This window comes from Cebidichthys violaceus, unplaced genomic scaffold, assembly GCF_023349555.1.
Source record: "Cebidichthys violaceus isolate CVI_PGR_0920_01 unplaced genomic scaffold, fCebVio1.0.p SCAF_12, whole genome shotgun sequence".
NCBI classification, from domain to species: Eukaryota; Metazoa; Chordata; class Actinopteri; order Perciformes; family Stichaeidae; genus Cebidichthys; species Cebidichthys violaceus.
In genome coordinates this window covers 303,667-312,500 of record NW_027176285.1, presented here as the reverse complement: position 1 = coordinate 312,500, position 8,834 = coordinate 303,667, and the positions used below count along the sequence as shown (strand labels likewise).

The following is an 8,834-nucleotide window of genomic DNA, read 5'->3' as shown; positions in this document are numbered from 1 at the left end:
CTCATCAGGACTAAGTGACATTCATACCAATTCATACTCTGATGGGAGCAATGAGTGCTGCCCACGCTGTACGTACCCTGGTACGGCGCGTGTGTTCTGGGAGGCTACGCTAAACTAGCTTAGCAGGAAAACCAACAGCAGCAGCATTCTACACTCTGTCCACAACGTTGCTGCTTTAAAAGAAAATCCTGGGTTTTATATTCGCTGGACGAATCTCCTGTTTGTTTGTTTTGTTTTTGTTCACATCCTGGACGAGGAAGAGAACCACGGTGCCACGTTATTATTAACAATCGTTAATAATCTTACTGACATTAATGATTCTATTGATGTCAATAATTTAGTTTTCTTAAATGTTGATAACTCAAACACGCTCCTTTTCATTCCCAACACTAGAATACTGAAGATCTGATTGGTTGAACACAATGACGATCAACAATATCGAACCCATTTACTTCAACCTGCACAGGCTCTCCAGCAGGCCTCTCTTCTACCTGGAGACATAGAGGTGAACTCTGATTGGATAAGAGCTCTCCTTAAAACAAGCTGCTGGAAGCAGAGCAGCAGAGGAACACAGCAGTGTGCGCTGAGAATGTTCCCACCACTGTCCATCGCACAGTCTAACTGATGCAACCAGCATCTAGAAGTGCATATTCACCATTCTAAGATATCATTTCATCGTCCGCAACTCTGGACCTTCTTCGCCTTCTTCTTACGCATTGCCCACACAAAGCGACGAGGTTTGGACTCTGCTCCTCATGCTGGCTAAGAGGAGGAGGGTGCAGCCTACCGTGGAGTGTTTCCAGTGGAGGATGATCTCAGGAATGTTGCCCGCTGGATGCAGGAGGTGGTAATCCCGCCACTCATTCCAGTCAATGGTCATCGTCCCGTTCTTATCCATACTGGGAACGTAAAGCAGAACAGTGGATCCCGGCCGTTACAAATGTGACAGTTTTAGACCGTAAAAGAACAGCGATCTGCTCACGTTACTTCTCAACAATGGCAACACTATGAACAAAGAAATGCTGTGGTAATATGGTGAAGATGATATTTGTTGCATTTTTCATCTGGAATCACTGAATAAAACAGCACCTGGTATCTGAACCAGACAGACTGTAGTGGATCAGTGCAGCACTGGCTGAGCAAGCAGACTATAGAAGCTACTACTTACTACAAGATAGGGGCCCAGATATGACCCCTCCTTATTCTGAGACCAGCCAGAGAGAAGAAGACAGAGACGGACAGACGGACAGACAGACAGACAGACAGACAGGAGGTTAGAGGAACCAGACAGGGAGTCACAACAATGAGACATTTGCTGTTTTTACAGTTAATTTAATTAATTTAATTTAACAGGAAATATTCTGTATTTTTCCCCCATTTTCCCATAAAAACTAATGTCTTTAGAGTTACAAATATTTGCCAATAAAATGACAGGTAATTAACTAACATAAGAGTATGTTAACATTGTGTTTATAATGGCCATTTCATTTATTTGTATAGATTCTAAATGTAATATTTACAATTTTTTCTTGTTCATGATAATAAAGAAATGCTTAAAAGTCTGTCAATGTGGTTTTTGTCATTAAGTATGTTGATTGTTTTTGTTTTTTTAAGGGTAATTAACAGTATTTGTACACAAAAAATATTTTCTTAGCAAATTACTGAAGAAAGACAAAAAGTATTATTTGACAGAAAGTACTATATTATTGTTTTTCTGTACAGCAGCAAGAGATTCTGGGAGTTGTTATCACCATCACAACGCTAGCAGGCTGTGTTATAAAATAAAATAAATTAATTAATGAATAGATAAATAAATAAAAGTTGATAATCAAACAGGACATAAAGAAATACATATCAAATATGTATTTCTACATTTCTGTTCACCTACATTTATTCATGTATTTATGTGTCTGTATGCTAATGAGGTGGGAGGTCCTAACCTCTGTCTAAAGCAGGATTGGTCACAGGAGTGTGATCCACACACACACACACACACACACACACACACACACACACACACACACACACACACACACACACACACACACACACACACACACACACCTCTTGAGGATCTTCTCAGCCTGCTCCTCAGAGATGCTCACTCCCAGGTCACGCAGAGACTGCATGATTTCTTGCGAGTCGATCCGACCTAAACCACAGAAATGAATTTAATTTGTATTAATTAAAGATGGCCACAGATTGTACACATAGCAGTCTGTTCACTAGTCACAGTGAGCAGTGCTCTGTGTAAGACAATGACGCTGATCATGGTTCTGTCTGTTCTCACCAAACCCAGCAGGGTTCCTTACCATCGTTCTTCTTGTCCAGGCTCTTGAAGACCAGCCGCAGTTTCTTCTCGTGGTCTCTGAGATAATGAACAAACTCCTCAAAGTCCAGCTGTCCGTCCAGGTCTTTGTCTCCTGCTTTCACTATTTTCTGGAAGGAGAGAAGAGAAACCTTTAATTCTCACTTCAACATTATATGTGAAGGATACTGACTTCAGCCGTTATTAAAAACAGCCCTATAGCTCTGTGGACAGAGTGATGATACAGACACTCGGTCCCATCTGTGCACTGTTGACTCAGCCTGCAGTTTGGACCACTTTACACCATATCACACACACACACACACACACACACACACACACACACACACACACACACACAGGATTGTTAGTGATCTGAAGACACTTTCTGCCAATATAGCTGCCAAGCCGACTGGAAGGATTCCTACGGGGAATTAGAGTTAGCTGGAGCGTGAATATACTGTGGAGCAGGAGGTTGAGAGCGTTTGTGTTGTGTGAGACACATGTGGTCCATCACACAGTTCAGTGGTCGCTGCAGACACAGCTGGTGGAGATCAACACTACAGATTTCCCCAATTGATACATTTCAAGTCCCAAAGGTCCCGGATCCACAATGATTTTTGTGTCGTTTCATTTAAAACAACATCGTGGAATCGTCTCAAAAAGGGGCATTTAGAGGGTTGACTTGTGTTCCTTGCAGGCTACTTTCTACGGGGACGTTGTCGTCCGTGAAGTGGAAGAGCTACAGTGACTCTCCCCTGTGAGCAGAGAGCAGCACCACTGACTCAATGCTCTGCTGCTGGGATCAAAAGGTGAATAGTCTTTGAGTTGGACACTAAGCAGTAAACAGGTGCCAAGCCTTTTCTCAGAAACAGTGAAATGAATGAGTTACTCACATCCATTACATCACAGTGACCTTTACCTCTAGTTTACCTTGAATCATTCACTTCAGAACAGCTTCAATGAAATATAAAGAATGGAAAACAGGTTTCATATGCCTTTAACTGCAGTGAAACCACGATTCACACCAAGGGCCTAAACAAGATGGAGGCGAATGAGGTAGAAACACACTTAATCACAGGACATTAACTCTAAGCAACGGCTCTATGCTGCTCTGAACTGACTGATGCAACTATTGAGGTGAGAGAAAACTGAGGTGCCCATGAGCAAGGCAAGGCACTACCTCATAGCAGCGCCTGTACTTGGCAGAGACCGAGTGTCGATGTCAGAGTGAAGGGCCGTCTTCTTCTGGAAGAGCCTTCAGCTCAGTGGGCCGACCCTGGGTCAGTACAGGTCAACAGCACCGAGCTCAGCTTCCACCAACGCCCACAAACCTCTCAATCAATTTAAAATCCCTGACTCCATGGTGCTGGATAGAAGAGTCAAGCTTCATCCTACCTGATCTGGAGGCGGCGTCATCATAATGAACACAGTGGTCTTCTTTGGAGCAACACTACTGCTGCTGATGTTTGTACTGTCAGGAGAGTCTGCAGTGTTCTCCTGGAGACCAGCCTCCGTCTCAGGCTTACACTGCGCCCTGCTACAAAGGCTCTGGCACAGGAAGGTCTTCATCCTCCTCACACTGGGGCTTAGGGTCGACTGCCCTCTACTCAAACGACACCTAAGGGTTTCTGTTGGCTGAAATCAAAGACTTCAACCAGCAGACAGGTGAGCTGAGGACAGCGAGGGCTCCTCCACTTTCGTCCTCCTCCCTGCTCCAGCTCAGGGTCTCCGTCTTATGTTGGTACCGGATCTTTCTCTCGTAACAATGACTCAGTCGACAGACGTCCAGCCTCAGGTCCACAGACATGCACCAGAAGAAGCAGATAATAACTCAACGCTCCTCTCTAACTCTCGTCATACTCTCTGAGGCGCGGTTCGTTCTCCACTTAATGCAGAATTCCACACTGACAGCATCTCCTGTGGAGGATGATTCAATGACGGCAGCAGCAGACTCGGCCGGCTTCAGCACCGGACAAATGCAGCAAAGAGTCTTCAGAAAGCTGCGTCCTCACTGCAGCCGAGCCCGACCAATCACAGCAGCCCATACTAGCGGGTTCCCCTGTCGGGCCGTGGAACGAGCCCCTCAGCCAACGGAGGACGGGATTGCAGAGTCAGCCAGAGCAGAAGGAGGGGCTGGTGACGAGCAGGGTTCCCCCCCGCTGGCACCTCCCTCACAGTAGAAAATCTGCTGAGTGATGCCTCCTCCCTCCCTCCCTCCCTCATTATCCCCCTGAGTCATTCCAAGCACACCGTCAGCATCCACCCGACAACAGAGCTCCGCCTTATTAGAATTCTCAACACGGACTGGGTCCCTGCCGCTGTGATAAAAAGGCTCATGACTTCCAGCTGCTTCCCACAGAACCGCTTCACTGCTTACAGAGTACTTACATCTTAAGCAGAGGTCACATGTCACACACAGACATGCTGTGTAGCATGCTGCACTATGTGGAATGTTTAGTGGAACCAACAGTACGTGAACAGTGGCACTGTCCCAGCAAACATATCCCACAATGCCAGGCGGTAGTGACATCACTCATAACGATGCTCTGTGACGTCAGTGATGTCACGATGTGAGTCTATAAGATTCCACAAAGCTCAGCAGAATATGTCTTTCAAATTTCACCATCAGTGTAAAACTGTTGCTGTCGGCTGATATTCTTTACGCATGATGTCAGGAGGGCGAGGTCCCACTCTGTTCAGTGGAACAAGTACTCACAATAATATTAATTAATAACATTATATTATCATCATGTGTTCAAAATGTAGTTAGAAGGAACATAAACAGACAGAGATGGATTTTGAGCTGTTGAACTTCCTCACTAGCTCTATGCACACATTAAAACCACAACAAGACAAGGTTAGTTCATATCAATAACAATACAATCTTTTACTTCATAATCATTTAAATTGTGTGTTTTTATGCAAAAAGCCCGATAGATGACTATAACAAAGTAAAAGGAGAACATGTAGAAGTGTTGAGAGTCCTGATCGAACCCAAAAGAACAGCCCACATCACCCCGGTCTAGAAATCTCTGTACTGGTTTCCAGTTTTATTCCTCGTCTATGAATACATGACTGAAACGTCCAAGCGGACCTCTTAGGTCTCTAGGGAGTGGACTGCTAGTGGTGCTGCTGTAGCCACCACTTTGAGACTGAGCTGTGTGTGTTTAAGGTTGAACCACTGCTGGACCAAGCGGCTACTGCTCTACCTGTGGCTCTCCTGTTAGCTTTAGCATTTAGCTCATGAGCTGTTGAACCTTGCATGTAAGCATTCATGTTCGTTGTCAAATGATACAGAGCATACTGTTTTGAGACGGACAGTTCCACGTTGTGCAGAGAGGAGCATGAACCAGTGAGCTGTTATTAGAGGTTGATCCTGAGCCACTATGTCACCTGTCCTGTAGAAGGTCACATTATCCAGGAAGACGTGACCATCGGCAAACAAAGACATCAGAGACGCTTCCAGTCTGAGACTCTCACTCTGTTACTATTTGTAAAAAGTAGCTCGCTACTAAACCTGCTGCATGATGTGTGATAAATGATCTTAATTAAGAACTTCAGTGCAAAAATAATCAGACATTGTGAGAGATGTGTGTTAGTGAGTGCTTGTTTAGACAACAGCATAGTGTATCACCATATGTCTTTGTGTTGTTTCATCACAGCATGATTCCATTGAAAGAGGATGAATTATCATATCCGTGTGTTCTACACAGCATTAGTGAAACTCTCCCTGTGATGCTGTTGAAACCACGCCCTCTGATGACACGTTCACCCTCTGATGACACGTTCACACTGATGACAGGGCTACCATGCACGGTGCCACCTGCCATCAGGATCTACACCCACCATGAATACACCATCCACACACCGTAGGCACAGCTACGGGAGCAATGTGGGGTTAAGGGTCTTGCCCAAGGACACATCGACTTGGACCGGGGATCGAACCGTCGATCCTTTGATTGAAGGACGACCCTGCTTTTCACAAAAACAGAACTCCTCATACAATTGTGCTGAAGTACGTCCACTTACCATGAGCTCGTGCTCAGTGCGATGTACTCCTAGTTTCTTCAGTCCGATCGTCAGGTCGTTGACACAAATGCCTCCATCACCGTTGACGTCCAGGATTTGGAACAGCACCTTCAGTCGGTGCTCCTGCTCAGGCCCTCCACACATGTCACATGGATGCGCTGGCTGACCGGGGTCCGCGTGGCAGTCACCGGAGACGGGCTGCCGGGGGACCGCTTCAGACGGGGGAGCCGACTCCGAGGAGGGTTCTTCGGTGCGCCCGCTGCCACCGCCCGGGTCGATCCCTCGGTGGGTCTCGCCCGATCGGCACTGGCAGATTATACCGCTGAGCAAAGGAGGCATCAACGAACCCTGCCGGTGTATCATGCGAGTGTCCACTTAGTCAGAGAGCACTCGAGGCCACCGTTACCCGACCAACACGTCACATTCCCTCCTCTTCACGAGCTGAGAGGAAGAGCCACCAGGAGCTTAGCTGACAAACCTCGAACACGTTCAGTTCACGTGAGACGGAACCGGTTCCTCCTGATGTAAGTTGGTAAAGAGCTCAGCTAGCTAGCGTTTCTCCTACACGAAGCTAACCGAAGTGGAAGATGCCGGTGAAACGTTACGCGGTGACAACTAGGCGGTGAGCCGCTGACCGAGTGAAGAGTCCCGCTACGACTGGCACATGACCCGCCCTACTCTGCCTCTGATTGGCTGGTTCTCGTGGGAATAGAGGTGAGGCAGAGCCGTGTAAAGACAAAGTTGCGTCAACGGAAGTTCAAAATGCTAGATCGTCACGTGATTCACATAGACTTCATATACATCCAGGAAGTACTGGGGGGGGGGCGCGCAATTTAATTGCGTAGAAGCTTTACAAACTGAGAGACGATTTTTGGTAATTAGTAGTCAATGAATACATTTTGCATTAAGGATTTACAATATTCATATAGAATACCAACATCAATGTTAAACAAGGACAATTCTTACCTTTTAGAATGCATCACAAACGATCCATTCCGTTACTGTTCTATGAGAGTGTTTGCTGCTAAACTCCAGAAACCATTGAGGCTCCATGATGAAATGAAGGGAAAGTGTTCTTGATGTGACAGAACGTTTTGGGACTGGCAACCATGACAGTCCCTCACAGAAAATTCAGAAAAACGGAGAATATTGAATGGGAAGATGGAATAAAAGTAAAAACAAATAGAAGTTATTTGAATAAAACATTAATGGAACACCACACTGGCTTCTTCAGACGTGTAATGCTAGACGACCTTACAAGTCAAAGGTACAATGTTGAGCCAGTGGAATAATCTGGTGACAACAACCGTCCTGCATGTTCCACTATAGGCCCATACTAAACCAAACCGGTCCCATCTCTACAGGGAGTGTTGTGCTGAAGTGGAAAAGCGTTTCTCTCACCCAACAGCAAAATGCAGATTCACCCATTCACACACATGATCATAAAGACAACTCAATCATTTTGCTTTTGAAGTTTATTTGAAAGTAATGAATCAAAAACCAAACTTGAATAGCATTCATTATTTCTCTACTATACTACATGAACTGTTACTTAGTTCAAACATAATGAGATGCCATATGAGACCCAGTAGCTTAATGCTTCTGTGCCTCAGTGATATGGAGTCCGCTCTTCATATTAAGAATACATCTTAGTCATAATGAAGATGTATTAAGATTTATGGTCCCTTTATTGATTTGATCACAAAGCAAAGCTACCTGGCTACAACTAGGCATGTGGAGTGATGTGCCCCTCCTGTGTGACTTCATGCTTATTTGAAAATCACACACACACACACACACACACACACACACACACACACACACACACACACACACACACACACACACACACACACACACACACACACACACACACACAGACAGACAGACAGACAATACAAGGACTATAATAAATGACACATATAGAATGAGTCTTTAAGGTGTTACTGTTAATATTTAAGGAGTAATCTAAAAGGGCACTATGAAGGTAAATATTAGAGGACCACACACACACACACACACACACACACACACACACACACACACACACACACGTGTTTGCTGATGTTAGTTAGCCTAATAATTGCATTTAGCAAAACAATGTTGGGACCCGTTAAACAAAGTCTTTTTAGGACCACAAGCAGAAGCAGCCTCACTTTAATGGCCTCAACAATGAGATGAAGAGATGCTTCTCAGTGGTTCAGTTTATCATTCCACTCAGCACTGTCCACATGTGAGGCAACGCATCACGAGCTCAAGTTAACTCACTGTGTTCCTCCATCACTGGTCTGTTCATAATGTGTTGATCTAAAGCCTGCATTCTGTTACAGACATGTTGAATGAAACGACTAATAGTCACCAACTACCACTGTAATCTCAAGTGAGATAAGGAGTTATTAAAAATGAATATGTTCAGCTCATTAAGTACTGACGTGTGATTAAGCCAATAGCCGCAGAGCATGAAGCGTGACCGCGAGATATTCAACCAATGGGG

At 45.1% G+C, this 8,834-nt stretch overlaps 1 protein-coding gene across 2 annotated transcripts in view; it reads right to left on the bottom strand.

The window, feature by feature from the left end:
• The window catches only part of slc25a25b (solute carrier family 25 member 25b), an 11,408-nt gene extending 4,388 nt beyond the window's left edge, over positions 1-7,020 (bottom strand). The window contains exons 1-5 of one of the 2 annotated variants that reach the window (XM_068705708.1): positions 6,341-7,020; positions 2,313-2,439; positions 2,065-2,152; positions 1,169-1,204; positions 788-899 (exon numbers count right to left, since the gene is read on the bottom strand). In XM_068705708.1, the coding sequence (XP_068561809.1) occupies positions 788-899; positions 1,169-1,204; positions 2,065-2,152; positions 2,313-2,439; positions 6,341-6,703 (726 nt within the window). In that variant the 5' untranslated portion in view covers positions 6,704-7,020. The remainder of the gene's footprint in view (positions 1-787; positions 900-1,168; positions 1,205-2,064; positions 2,153-2,312; positions 2,440-6,340) is intronic. The other variant, XM_068705709.1, reaches the window with a different exon arrangement.
• Between the last annotated feature and the right edge of the window lie 1,814 nt (positions 7,021-8,834).